Raw genomic sequence first — 15,530 nt, forward strand, 5'->3', positions numbered from 1 at the left:
AGAAGCAGTCAGCATCTGTGAGCAACCAAGCATAAGTAAGGGTGTGCCCAAGGGGGGTGCGGGGGTGGGGTTGGGTTGCGGGGGGCTGGTGCATGTGAACAAGAGGTGGGCCAAGTGTTGCACTTCTTTCAATGAGGACGGCATTTTTCCTTTCTCTCAAATCCTTTAAATACTTCATCTACCCTCCCCCATCCTCCTCTCCATGCCCCCTCCCCCTTTGACCTTCATCCCTGCCCCCGCCCGGACCTCACCCCGTGTGACCCGCCCCTTTTCAGGACCAGCTGGACACAATCCAATTCGAGCCTGAAAAAAATTCCAGCGACTCGTCACTACTGTGCTAATTTATTGAGCCAAGGCACAAACATGTTCCGAAGTATAATTAAATAATGAGGGTTAATTGTAGCTTCTAGCATCTAGTGGAAGAGCAGTTAATTGTTCTTCCTGTTTGCAATTGAAGTTCTAATCAACGCTTGCTCTTTTGCAAGAGATTCAAAATAGACACAACATGCCTTACTATGAAAGTCACTTTTACATAGCCTATAAAAAAAAACAAAAAACTTTTCCGTGTTGTTGCCGTGTATAAACGGAGCAAAGTCGACGGCGGCCATTTTCTGCCTTTTGTGCTACTTTTCAGAGTCTGTCTTCTGTTGAAAGCTGTCAGCACCAGAAAACGGTGCAAGACGCCAATAACAACTTTTAATAAAAGGTAGAGCTGGTGTCTATTATGCATTTATCCATTTATGTATATTTCATATTTTTTTCCACAATTAACCACAATTTAGATAGATCGATATTTTTTTTGGGGGGGAGGGGGCGATTATTAGTCAAGGAGATCGATATTTAGAACGGATATTCATGTTCAGTAAAAGGGGGAAAAAATATTGGTGTAAATAATTTTTTAAATACAAATTCCAACATTTTACTTATTTTTATTGAACAACTTTTCAGATTTACAAAATGTTCAAGTTTCTGGTTGTTGTATTTTTTATCTTACACAATTGAATTCAAAATACTAACAAAAAGTTCAGGGAGCTCCCACGGTCACCAGTATGTCTTAAAAATTTAAATGAAAACTTAAATGATAGTTTTGTAAAGTTTAATTTTTTTTTCAAAATGTCAACAAAAAAAAGTAAAATGGTAAATGTTTCTGTATATTTATTATACTTAAAAAAAAAAAAAGTTGCAGTTTCCAAGGTCAGCAATAGGAGTGTTAGAAAAAAATCGATTCAGCAATATATCGCGATATTACAGCAAGCATTTCTCGAATCGAAGAATGTTATATTAATGGAACATTAAGCCTTAATATTTGATTTCAGTGCTCTTCAGACATGAAACAGACTGCAAACTGAATTTTCAGAGAAATAAATACATTTTCATACAAATCTTACAGTGTACATGTACAAGTTTACTGATGAGTATTTTCTAAATTTGAGAAAGACATTTTTTTAATTTATAGATCCGTATCGGGATTAATCGTGACACGAATCGAATCGTGACACGAATCAAATCGTGACACGAATCGAATCGCCGGGTACTAGGCAATTCACACCCCTAGTCAGCAGCATCTCCTATAAAGTTAACTGAAAATGTTCATAAATAATTCCCTGAGGTTAACCACAGTTTTAAAGGAATCCGTTATCAGCAGTCAGAATTTTTAAAAAGGCCGAGATTGACATTCGTCAAAATGGAGATCTATCCCCACTACAAAAAAAAATAAATAAATATTTTGCTATTATTTATTGTCAACTGGAAAGGATTCATTGGATTCGCATCATGTCCAACACCACACGCTTCAGTTTCACATGATTCCGACCTTTTGATTAAATTACGAAAAAACCGCCAGCACAACCCCGCGGGCACCTTCAGCCGTCTCACCTGCACGGCCTGCCGTCCCTTCTGCGCGTCAGCCAGCAGCTGGATGGTGACGGACCTGCAGTCCTGCACGGCATCTTGGAGGTAAACAAAAGTGTGGCCCACGTGACGGCTCATGCTGCACTCCCTGCAGATGGGCACGGAGCAGCTCTCGCAAAAGAACAGGAAAACCTGCGGGAACAAGCAAGTCAAATCGAAATGATCAATTGTATTGCTATACTTTCTGCTCTCGAGTCGAAACACAATATTCGGATTCATATTGAATTTGTGGAATGTGAATTAAGCAGCAAAATCCATATGGGGGCGGCCATTTTGCCACTTGCCGTCAACTGAAAATGACATCACAGTTCCCGAGTCAGTGCTCGGGGGAACAACCAATGATGCTTGCGAAGGTCACATGACCAAAGTCAGAAAACAGGCAAGCCGCGATTGGTTGTTAACCTAAGGCTGCATTCGAGGAAGTCGGACTTTTCCAGACTTCAAACCAGGAAGTGTGGAACTCGGAAATCCCACTTGCTAAGTTGTGAAAAAAAAGTACCCCGACGTCACACTGCAATGGCGACCACTTTGGTAAACACAATTTACTCGAGTATAAAACCTGATAGCTTTCTTCATTATAAATATTCCACGTAACTCCACGTAAAACAACGCACGTGAGAATATGCCGCTCCCTGCATAAAATTATACAATGAACTACTGAACTGTATGGAACGCTTATGAAATAAAGATAAAAACAATAAATGAAGCAACACTGCGGAAAGTCACGTTTGCTGGAGGTCAAAATGAGTTTTGAGGACCAAAATAAAAAAAATAAAAATTCATCGCTATCCGCCATTTTGGTCATTTACTTACGCCTGGAACGCTTTCAGGTCGTCGGATAAATTCCGACCATCCTCGAATGCGCCATAAGCCCTGAGCAACTGTAATGTCATTTAAAGTGACAAAATGGCTGCTCCCAGATGGATGACAGATGACATAAGGTCATTTCCCCAAAAGTCAATAAATAACAGCTTGCAAATACTAAATTCTATACAATGTACTTAATTGACACTTATAATGCATCCACACAAATGCTACATCTGCTTGAGTGTAAGCCCCCCCCCCCCCCCACACAAAAACCTAATCAATGAGAAAAGACCGAATGACAATAGTCATCCATATGCACGAGCGACCTGCGAGGCTCATAAAAACCCTTCCGCAAAACACAAAAACAGACGGACTAAAGGCTATCAAAACTCGATCAATAACCATTTCGTTTTTTTATTTTTTTTTATTACATCGTAGAAGCAGCGCGCCACGTTTGGCAGAAAAGTCTCCCTCGTCCCTCGAGAGAAGGTCGTTCGACCTTTTGTTGCCAAAACCCGAAGCGGCGCTTTCAAGTATGCGCTGACCATCACATCCCAAAAGAGATGCCAAATCAATGGGCTCCAAAAGCAGGAGCGGCGAGCGGACGGGCCTTGCGATCAATCCATCAATAACGACCCTTCTCCCCAGGAGGCGGCATCATCTAATGAGACGCGCGCTCGCGCACACACGCACGCACACACACTTTCATCGGACTTCCTTCTCCTTTCTCAGTTTCTACCATCACCTCCTCCTCCTCCTCTCTATTGACATGTCCTAAATTCCAAGGGGACGCGGCATACAAAAGAGAGGAATGCGGGAGGTGGCGCAAAAAAAAAAAAGAAAACCCAAGGCTGGACGACGGCAGGCTTGGAGAGCTCAATTTTGGAGCTTCAACAAACGCCACGCGCAGTTCTGGCAATGCGCCAGATATACACACAGGCAAGATTGCTTAGCAGTTTTGAGCTAAGCGGCTAACTCAAGGCACATCGTGGTAAACTGAAACAACCGTCAAGTAAATAGATTAGGGCCCAACCCACGTGGATTTTTATTTTTTAGGGTCAATGCTGATTTTCAATAAAAATATAAACAATACATAATTATTAATCAGTGTTTTTTGAAGAATAGTTTGGGTTTATCAATTTGGCCAATGTTTGAATGGCCTTAACCGATTAATCGATTAATCGACCAGGCCCCAAAATAGATAATACAGCATGGCATTAGAAATTGCTTACAGAATTTCTAGCAACACTCAAGTGAGTTATTACAAAACCTTTTATTCTTATTTGCCCGATGGTCGGTCACTTGATTTATTTTTTTATTATTTACTTTCATTTTCCCATGTAATAAAGAACACGTATCATTTGTATTCATATATAAATGACATGAACTCATTCACTGCCATTGACGGCTATAGACGTAAAAAAAAATCATTCTTTTGTTAAGAGTATGAAAACCTCAATTTTTTTTAATTGTATATTTAGAACAGATAAAAAATCCTGAGTTAACTAGTGAAGTCATGCGATTAATTACGATGACACATTTTAATCACCTGACGCCCATAATTTTTAATAATCTTTTCATTTTCTTTATTATTTAAAATTAGGTGCGTCAGGTGATCAAAAATGTTTTATCGTAATTAATTGCATGACTTTACTAGTTAACCCACGATATATATTTTTTTTATATCTGTTCTAAATGTGCAATAAAAAAAATGATAGGTTTTCATACTCTTGTTAACAAAAGTGGGGGGAAAAATGTTAAACTCATAGAAATAGTTGAAATGAATAGGCGTCAATGGCAGTGAATGAGTTCATATGGATTTGATATATTTTTTAATATAATAAACACATCCATTGCGAATGCTTATTTCAACGTGATTTAGGCAAAAACTGAAATAGCAATTTAAAAAGCGAGAAATTCTAAGGGAGCTCAAATTGAAAAAAAAAATACATGATTATGAGACAGCATGATTATTTGGTAAACTATAGCAAATATGATCTAACCTATTTTATGTGTATTCTTTCAAGAAGGTTTTCCTCAAATCATCAAACAAAATTCCTTATAGCTCCATGCAGTATAATCCCCGTTATAGGGAATGGGAATAATGCCAACGCAGACTAAACACCAAATCCAATTTAACACATACAGATGTTTATATTTTAGTCCATCTTGGTTATATCGAATTGGACCCGGTTGCAATTTGTCATGTTTATATAACCAGCGTGGGGAACCTAAAGCCACTGTGGGGCCATATAAAGACCACCATGCAATTCTAAAAACAAATAAAACCGAATGACTTTTTTTTTTTTTTACTCCATAAATGTTTTTTTTTTTAATTCGTATTTTTTTTTTTTTTTTTTAGGCTCTTCTTTGTTAACATCAAATTGTGAAGTCCTTCCTTAATTGCAAGATTTCAGATGACATAACGCACAGGACCTCTTGGAAGGCCGCTGGCTCAATATTATTGACACGCTGCTTATTCCCACCAGTCGTCACACGTGAGGGTCTTTCTCGTTATCTGCTGCTTTCCAAACATTCATTCATTCATTCATTTACTAACATCATTTTTTTCTGGATCAATTATAATAAAAAAGGGGAGATTGGACGCAAATCGTAAAAATCACAGTTTTGTTCCTGGTGTTTTTCTGCTGCGGGATGGCGGGGGGGGGGGGTGTCTTTGGCCCCAACACGCCACAACCATTTCCCTCTCGTCATCAGGCCTCGGCCAAACGAGGGGGGACGGGGGTTGCTCGGTGGCGAGTTATAGGATTTCATTAGTGCGCCGGATGTTACGCGCTCCCCCGCTCTGCCCATTAATCTCTCACGTTACCAATTGACAATAAAACACGCCCACCGTGTCAACCTCCGTTGGTCATAAACACCTCAATCATGTACTGTGCGTTTTATTCGGCCTAAGCTTCCTCCGAATAAGCCAAACCATTCAAAACTCATTCACTGCCATTGACGGCTATAGACGTCAAAAATGAATTTGAGCTATATTAGTTTCACATTTTTTTTCCCATTTTTGTTAACAAGAGTATGAAAACCTAGAATTTTTTTATTGTGCATTTATAACAGATATAAAATTTGTGATTAATCGATTAATTACAATAAAAAAAATGTAATCGTCTGACGCCCCAAATTTCTTTTATAATCTCTTCTTCTTCTTTTTTTTAAATTAGGGGCATCAAACGATTACAATTTTAAATTGTAATTAATCACATGACTTCACTAGTTAACTCCAAGATTAATCACACATTTTATATCTGTTCTAAATACATTTTTTCCTAGGTTTTCATACTCTTGTTAACACGAGTGAAAAAAAAAAAGTGAAACTAATAGTTCAAATTCATTTTTGACGTCTATAGCCGTCAATGGCAGTGAATGAGTTACATTTATAAATATCGTTTTTGATGATAGTTTGCTAAATTTAAGGTGGTATTGGGTTAGTATCATTACAAACTGAATTGGCCAATTTTTCAGACAATAATTCAGCTTTTTAATAGTTAGGCGGCATTTTGTTTGTCTAGAAAACCAAGAGCTATTGTCCAAGTGCATACGATTGTATATAGCATAAATTTTTTTCCAATGTCTAGCGAATCATGGCGGCTACCTCCCCCCCCCCACCCTTCTCCCTCGCTCGCTGCAGGCACTGGGAACTAGGGAAGAGGGCACGAACCCACGCAGCCAGTAAAATCCCTCCAAGCAGAGTTGGGGGAGGGGATGCCGGCCTCGTAATGTCACACTGCGCTGCCAGAAAATAACTGGGCCTTCTCGACTCGAGGTGCACTTAGAAAGAAGCAACGCGTTTAACTGACACTGACAGCGAGGTATTTTACCTTGCGTAAAAAAAAGTATTTCCTTTTTAATCTTTTATACACGCGTATGGAAAATGGGCCAAAAGGATGCCTTTTGCAAAGGTATTTTTTTCCCCACACCATTTTAAATGAAAAGATGATTGAAAATATATATATTTTTTCTTTATTTATTCTGATACTAAGAAAATTGTGAAAGGGGTCAAAGCAAAAATAAATAAAATCTACTAGCATACACAAGATAAATTCTGGTAAACATTTAGCAACATGAAATTAATCTATACTTTCATACAGCACAAAAAAAAAAAAGTAACTCCGAAAAATTTCAAATGACATATTTCTTTAACTACAATAAACATTTGCATATGTGTTTAATCTTTTAACTGCAGGATTTTACTCTTTGACTTTTTCCGCCTGACAGTGCCGGGGGGGCATTTTGTGTGTCAACACGCCGAAGACAAGAAAGTTTAGGTGTGGACGCATTTCAAAGTGACATTCCTACAGGCTCATCACGTCAAATGTGTTTGGCAGCTCCAGACAACCACAATTATTAACTTCCTGTTCTAAACTCAACCTGCAGACATCAAGTCTGGCTTGAGTGAAAAAGGGGGGAAAAAACAGGCATGTAACTATTTTCCGATTGGTAAATGTTTTTAAATAAATTAAGAAATGTAGTGAAAATGCACAAAACTAGCTCATTTCTATTTATTATTATTTTGTGAATAGTGCGAGAGGAGACCGCGCTATGAGACGACGTCATACGATTATTATTATTTTATTAATTCCAGAAATATTTCAATTTCTTCGCCTAAACATACCTTATTTTATCATCTGCCGCCATTTTTTTTTTTAAGTGTCAAAACACATTTTCACATTTTATTTTTGATCAAAACACAGAACAATTCACCCCTCAAGCTTAAAAACTTTATTGCAAATTTTGGGCCTTTTTATTTTCGCAATTCTTGAAATAATTGAATGGAAATATGTGGAAGGAAAACAACCTTTTAACAGGTTGGTCAAGTATGCAAAACACACAAGGAATTTGTTTGTTGTTATAGAGCTGCAACGATTAGTCGACAACTCATTGATTATCAAATTTCATATTTTTGACAATCCATTAATCGTTTAAATCATCAGAATTTCAGCTTCCCAAAACTAAATATTCTACCATTTCGGTTATCAACATTTTTGCATATGCATAGCAATGAAATCATCATCAGTTTGTTTGTGCAAATGTCCCGATTTTTCAATAGATTAGAATTAGAAATAATCCAATACAGAAAGAAAGAAAATTTGAGTTGTTTTACTTGTTTGTCTCTCCTGCCACAACAAGCTGAAAATAATTAAAAAGGGACACTTGACTAATTTTGCCATTTTCAGCAGTAAAAAGTTTGTACAGAATTCATTTGATAACTTCATTATGTTTTGTATACAATTAATACCTTTAAAAACAAATTTTTCCACTTGCTGTCAACTGAAGATGACATCATCACCTGTGCTGAGGAAGTAGGTAACGACCAATCATGGCTCACCTGTTTTCTGGGTTTGGTCAGCAAACTGAGCCATGATTGGTCATTACCTACTTCCTCAGCACAGGTGATGATGTCATCTTCAGTCGGCAGTTAGTGGAATTATTATTATAATTTTTTTTTTAAAGGTATTAATTCTACATGAAAAATAATGAAATTAGCAAATTCATCCTGGACAAAATAACTTTTTATTGCTGAAAATGGTTCAACGAGTCAAATATCCCTTTAAGTTATCAAATTATTATTATTATTTATTTTTTATTTTTGCTGAAAATGGTTAAATGAGTCAAAAGTATGCCTTTAAGAAAATTGAGACAATTTGGATGTACACCCTGTGTTACTCTTTAACGTCAAAATCAAGTGACTCTTGATTTGGGCGCAAAAAAAAACAATTATTTTTTTTGTGTGTGGACAAAATAAATAAATAATAATTCCAGTCTCCCTAAGCAATTTAAAGACCTAGCAAAGCCACTTTCATTAAGCAGTTTTCAATTTCTAATGGCTGAAATGTGAGAAAAATCCATCCATCCAAGGGTGGGTTTATTGTGAGCGAACGATGTCAACTCCATGACCTAACATACTGACATAAACAATATATTGTGTAATAAAATTCAAACGGGCTGACCCCCACCCACCCCCCCGGCGAGGGCCGCCGCCCTCTCGTGGCAACCGCCGGTTGGCCGCTTGCCACCAACGCGACGCGCCTGAAAGCCTGCCAGATACGAGACGCGCGAGTGGCGGTGTTGTTGGGGGGGGGGGCCTCCGATCCGGCCATCCGATTGGACGGGCCTCCGAGCGCAGAAGGAAAACAAACCGTCATCAGCTGGCCTCCTTAGCGAGCATGTGACTGAGTGCCGTGTGTTACAGTATGTACAGTACAGAGGGAGAAAGGGGAGGGGGGGCGGGGGGGCGGGGAAAGGGAAGGGGGCGTGGCAGAGGATGGGTGGTGAATATAAAAGGAGGGGAGAGGAGTGTGTTGTTGCTACATTATGAACACATTGCAAGTGCATGTTGTATATAGGAAGCATTTATGTCAAGTTGTCACGTCACGTGGCTAAACGGGAGCAACCAAAAGTATTTATGCAAATTAGGCGCTGACAATTCCTCTACAAGCTGCGATATCTGTCCATACGATTTATAAGAGTTAAAGTCCTCATATGGACATCAGAAGCCAGGACACACACACTCACTCACATCACACAGGAAACAAGGCGACAGCGTCTAATTACGGGCCACATGTGGAAGAAGCCTGGAAGTCACAACTTGATAATCCCACCCTGCTAACTATTTGTGCACTCGCACCCAAGTCCTTTTCACAGGATAACTACGTGCAGATGGCAAAGCTTATTGGAAGAGAGAACGCCGCCGCCGCACACTTCCCGTCGGGATGAAACCAAATAGCGACAGCTGACGAAAAGGGGGCTCGCCTGCCTCCGTAACTTCACAGTGTCACAAGACAAAAGGCGGACAAACCTTGAATCAAAAAGCACGCGCGGGTTCAAGCTTCCTGAAACAATTTGGCGCAACCAAGCGACTCATTATTCAAGAGAATACAGTCGCGGGCCGCCTATTTAGTGAGTTGGTGGGAGGTCGTTCACAAGCGCAGCCTGGCCCTTTGTCGCCGTGACGACCGTTTAATCTACGGCAAAGACGGACAGGGGATTAGCATATCATTAGCCGCTCCTCCAACCGGGCGGCGCGTGGATTTGGGTGTCGGAGGGAGACGTCGCAGCAAGCCCGGGGCGCTCCTTTGGTGTAATCCTATTTTCCATTTCAACTTCCATACACAAGCAAGGACCTCGTTGAGGCCGATGAGGAAACACGGCCCACATTTATTTCAATGTAGCACTCGATTGGACAGGAGAGACAAATCTTCAACTGACAATTTTTTTTTTTTTTTACAATTAAAAAAAGCTTCTTTTTTTTTTTTTTTTTTTTTTTTAAGTCAACCCAAAATATGTTCTAAGCAGCCCCTCGAGTCTCAATACGGTATTCTGGTGAGATTTGATTGGTCGTTGCCTGATCCCTGAGCAACTGTGATGTCATCTTCAGTCGACAGCAAGTGGCAAAATGGCCGCCCCCCTGACATGGATAAAAACGGCTGCATTTTGCTTCACAACTCATATTCCACAAATGTAATAATGTTAATCAGAATGTCATGTCCCCTTTAACTCGTTCACTCCCAGGCTTTTTCACTGAAGCAACCCCCTTCGCTCCCGGCTGTTTTGCTGGATTTTGACTGAGTTTGCAAGGCCCACAGCATATTGTGTTTGTTCTATTGCCATAAAAAAACATGGAACCTACCAAAAGAAAGATTAGATCAGGAAAAAAGTATGTTTCTATCAGTTTCCATTTTGCAGCAATTAGCATTAGAATAAAGCTCATTTTCATCATTATTCACAAATCTGTTTAAAACGGTGGGGAAAGAGCTTTTTGCAACATAGCCCAGGTTGATCTCTTGTACTCAACTACCATTGCTTTAAACAACCTTATCAGGTCAGAATCTGCTTCAAAGCCTTCTGTATGCTTTGTGTATAAATAAATCTTTGGGACACTGGTAATATTTAAAATATAACGTATTTAGACGTTTTTGGGAGCAAATGAGTTAATAGCTTGATTTTGGAATATGAATTAAAGTACACAATCCATCCATTTTTAATCCACCTCTGGGGGCGGCCATTTTGTCACTTGCTGGCCAATCACAGCTCACCTGTTTTCCGAGTTCGGTCATGTGACATCCGCAAGATGAGCTGCGATTGGTCGCTACCCGATCCCTCCAGCAATTTGCGATGTCATTTTCAGTCGACAGCAAGGGGCAAAATGGCCGCCTCGGAAACGCCAGAAACGCATTATTGATCATAATGTTTAGACTAGTGGGGCTGCATAGAACATATTTTTGCAAAGAACATTTTTGGAGTGACTTATTGAACATTGGTTTTAATCAACAAGCAGAACAACATCCACTGAAATGATTTCTTGACTCCTTTTGGTGCAAAGGTCAAACGGCACAAATAATCACGTAAACCTTGTGTCAACCAAAACTGGTCCTGAAATAAATACAACAAATTGACCCAGCAGATAAAGAGGGGAAGGCTCGAGTCAGATTATGCATTGGATGACGCGGAGCCCTGAGACACCCCCCCAATGCTACTCGACTCGCAGGTAGAGAAAAGCCTGACCTTCTCTTGTGTCATACCCCCCCCCCCCCCTTCCCCCTCAGGGGACCACCGCGAGTGAGGGCGGCCTTACTGGGAAAAGAAGCTCTTACTGGAAAACCGAGACCAGCTATTTACTGGCAATGCAGGGGGAGGGTTGCCGCGCATCTCAATTGCCCCCCCACCCCCACCCCCGTGATGCATTGAAAACGGCTGATTATGCTAATTGACTCCACCGATGACAATAAAACTGAGCTTGGTTGATTCCACGCTATTGTCAAGAAAGTCGGAGGAAGGACATCAGCATTAGACAATTACCGGTAGATTTTCACGGCAAGTTACATTTTGAATTAGGGATGCACAATAAGTGTTATTTCCACTGATACCGATAACATACATTCTTTCTCCTCCACACAGACACCAATAAAAAAATTGGTCAGTATCAGTTTGATGGTTGTTGTGCATCCCTATTTAGAGTTCGGAAATATTCCAAAATGGCGACTTTCAACGGGAATTACTGGGGATTGAGGACAATTGAATACTACATTTACGTAAACAAGATGGCTGCCTCCTATCTGGAGTAACACAAATGACATTAAAGGAAGAAATTTCCTCTCCCCACAAAAAAAAAAAAAGACCCCCTCTCGCGTCATACGTTATTCATTCGGACCATATGGCTCAACCGAGATGGTTTCCATTGCAGCCCACTTGATCCGGATCACATGATCAAACAAATAACTTGAGCATTGGCTTCTTCGTCCCCGGATGCCTGCTGTGGTACATGCATTTATGCGTGTGTCAATGCGGCCATTTTGACAAAAGGAGGAACGAGGCGAAGAGTCACTCAGCTCACTTTGAACTTCTTGCCATATGGTCCCGCCCGAGCGTGTGGTTCTCCGCCATTTTGCGTTACTGTGACGATTCACAACCAACTGAGCTGCGAGAGCTCATCAGGTGAGAGATGAGATTTTTGCTCTTGAAAAATGCGTCGAATATTTTTTTTTTTATAAATCGAGTATCTACTGATTAATGGGGTAAAAGTTGATTTTACATTCTCAACCACAGCATGCATTGGAAGTTGAGGGATTATTTTCTAATTCGGTTCTACGGTTAGTATCTGCGACTTGGAGGGTGTATCGCTTTAAAAAAGGCGGGGCCTGGCCTGGTGAGTGACGTGGGCACCTGTGATTGAGAGTGTAGTATTGGCTAGCTGTTAACTGGTCGAACCTGTTAGCTGCGGCCATCGGCAGCTCTTTTTACGACCGAGCGGAAGTCGTGTTTCTTAGCGTTTGTTCAAAAATCGTCTGTCGATTAATTATGGAACATCCATTTTTTTTGTAAATGGTAAGGATATGATAAAAAAAATTATTAAATTCCTGAGTACATTTTAACACGTGTAATTATGTCGTAAGTGTTTACACAAACATTGACATCAGCAAGGATGAGGTTAAAATTATTTCATAATTCTAATTCAATCATTGTAAATATAAATGATAAAGATTCTGAAGTGTCCAAAAGCGAAATAAAGCAGGTGTTTCGTGCATGTAAGAAAATGCAGTAATTTCAAGAACACTAAGATTAAATAAACAATCGGTGTTTAAAATTCAATTTTCTTCCGAATTTATGGGGAAAAGAGATATTAAAATAATCGATTCATAGTTTTATGAATCGATATCAGGCTGGAAAAGGAGAATTGATTCAATGTGGATTATGCCATTTTTTTGATACCACTTTTGTCAGAAAGTACTCAACTCTTGTGTAGCCACCCCCCCCCCCCAAACAATGACATATCATTTTAAATAAAGACCTATAATATAGCATTTTAGAATATCATAGTTTGAACTAGTGATAGAAGGCTGCATTTGATTGGCAATCAGTCGTGCTTAATCAATACACTTTATCTTCCTGATGAAGTGTGAAAGCCTCCCAAACTTTCGACATTCCGCCTTGCGGGTCCGAAAGCGACACAACGCGGGTGTTTTTTTTTTTCTCCGCTCACCTCGTTGTCGTGGTGTTGGCAGAAGCTCATGCGGTCCTGGAAGAGCGACAGCAGCGCAAAGTTGTTCTGCAGGGACTGCGCGAGGGACACCGAAATGGCCGGTTGACCCGGGCTGCTGCTGCTGACCCGGCCCAGGTGGAGGTTCTCCCCGAGCCGCTCCATGAAGTGGTCCTTGGTGAGCCTCACCCGTTGATGCGCACGCACGCAGTTGTCACACAGATACTCTTGGCAGTCGAGGCAGTGGGACGTGGCCAGGTTCTCCTCGTCGCACGAGCTGCACTGAGGCTCCGCCATGAGATGCGGCGGGTGCAAATGGCCCCCGAGGGTGGGATGGAAGGCGGAGGAGCCCAGGCCTCCTCGATTGGGGTGGTGGTGGCCATTCTTGGTCTGGATCTGCTCCTCGGTGCTCACCACCACGTCCAACAGGTTGCTGAAGAGGAAGTTGGAGGAAGGCAGGGAGTCCACGCCGGCCTCGGAGATGGACACCTTCTGGTCGCAGGTGGGGCAACGTAATTTGAGCGGGTCGCCCGGACTGCGCTGGCCCTCCAGGCACTGCCTGCAGAAGGCGTGGAGGCAAGGCAGGACGTGGAGCCTCCTGCTGGTCTGGCTGGAGGAGGAGGAGGTGTGGGAGGAGGAGGAGGAGGTGGACGAGCTGGAGGAAATGGGGGCCGAGGAGCCGCACAGCTCCTTGCAGAGCGGGCACGTCTGCAGGTCCGAGTCTGGGAATGAAGCCATCTGTGGCGTCACCTCAAACACAAGGCTCAGTTTACAGATGAGGTATACATTTGGGCACGCGTCGAGCCGATGTGTCGAGCCGGAAAACTGCTGTTGCTTGAGGTAGATTCATCAGGCGTGGAAGTCACTTCGCCGGGGAGAAGGATGTTCATCGGCGTGCAGATGATGCCTCTATTACATAACTCGAAATGATGCAAAAATCAACGAGGTAGTCTTTAAATTGAACTATCGGGTGGCAGTAAGGCGTTATCAATCCCTGAAACGTGACAACATCGAACAACGTTATTGATTCCGTGCAGGAGGCAGGTGGCGTTACATTGAGGCTAAAAATCGAAAAATGAATTTTAAAAATCTGGAGTGACTGGATCGGCGTCTCGGTGGAGGGGCCACGGTCTCTCCTCCCCCACCTTATGTTCGGCCCCAGTGGGTCACCATCGGTGGGGATTCAGTCTGGAGTCGAACCTCGGACCCAACGGTGGTCGACAATCCAGCAAAGCGACAACCATGTATGTAGTCTCTTACAGATAACCGTCGTAGCCAGAAAAAAAAAAAAAAAAAAAGGGTTCACGTCCCAGCTATCCTTCCTTCCTTCCCCACGGTGGGCTCGCTCTCGGCGTGGAGGAATTTCACGCAGGCTTTTCCTCACACAGCATGGGGCAAAGGGGAGGTGGGGGAAAAAACACACCAAATGAATGGTCCAGGCCTCCACTCGGTCGTCCGCGCTTCTATTTGCTTCCTCCGGGAAAGAACCATGAACACGGGCTGAAGGTACGAGCTCACACGGGCGCGTGTTGCCCTCGCTGTTGCTCCGACAGCGGCTCCAGTTCGACTGGACTGAGCAGGGGGGAAAAATGGACTCACTTCCGCTGCAGGGACTGGGAGGAAGGGGAGGGGCGGACGTCGGGTGGGGATGGGGGGCGTGCAAACCAGTGACACCACGCGCTCGTACCCGAGTCAGCGCGCGCGCGCGCGCACGACTGACGTTATAAGAAAAGAAAAAAAAAAAGCTGGCAACGTGTACATTCCTGACAACAGATCAATTTGTTTTGACGCTGTTAAACTTCAAGTATATTTGATTTACAGTCCCCCAGGAAGTAGCCTTATCCCGACAGGGTATCGAGCTAGCATGATTGATGCTAATATTGTTATGCCGGCTCAATAAACTGTTAATTTGAAGTAGGAATGCTTTTAATATCGTAGTGTCCAATTAATGTCTACCGTATCAAATACGACTCACAAATCACAGCGGGTGGCCTCGACATGATCATTTAAGTCATAAAACGCATAAATCAGTCATCTACTAAACGAACAACGCAAAATGTTCTACTCACCTTCGTTTTACAACAAATCATTTAATGTAGCTCAAACTTCTAGCCCGCATTGAAAATGTCATTAATTGGGAAAATATAGGCCTATCACATATTAAGAAAGGATTTGCTTACTTAGTAGCGAGCTGCTTTAAAAAAAAAATTATATATATATATATATATATATATATATAATTTTCCTTTTGGTCTGTAATTCACAGGATAAACATATGCATGATAATGCCATGAGTAACTACTTTGTAAAGCAAATT

At 41.7% G+C, this 15,530-nt stretch overlaps 1 protein-coding gene across 1 annotated transcript in view; it reads right to left on the reverse strand.

Moving 5' to 3' along the window:
- Positions 1-14,789, reverse strand: part of trim71 (tripartite motif containing 71, E3 ubiquitin protein ligase) — a 29,509-nt gene extending 14,720 nt beyond the window's left edge. The window contains exons 1-2 of the mRNA XM_086063400.1: positions 13,217-14,789; positions 1,876-2,043 (exon numbers count right to left, since the gene is read on the reverse strand). Coding sequence (XP_085919526.1) covers positions 1,876-2,043; positions 13,217-13,951 — 903 coding nt within the window. The 5' untranslated portion in view covers positions 13,952-14,789. The remainder of the gene's footprint in view (positions 1-1,875; positions 2,044-13,216) is intronic.
- Between the last annotated feature and the right edge of the window lie 741 nt (positions 14,790-15,530).

This window comes from Leptonotus elevatus, chromosome 19, assembly GCF_054856555.1.
Source record: "Leptonotus elevatus isolate MCC_2025b chromosome 19, RoL_Lele_1.0, whole genome shotgun sequence".
Taxonomy (NCBI): Eukaryota; Metazoa; Chordata; class Actinopteri; order Syngnathiformes; family Syngnathidae; genus Leptonotus; species Leptonotus elevatus.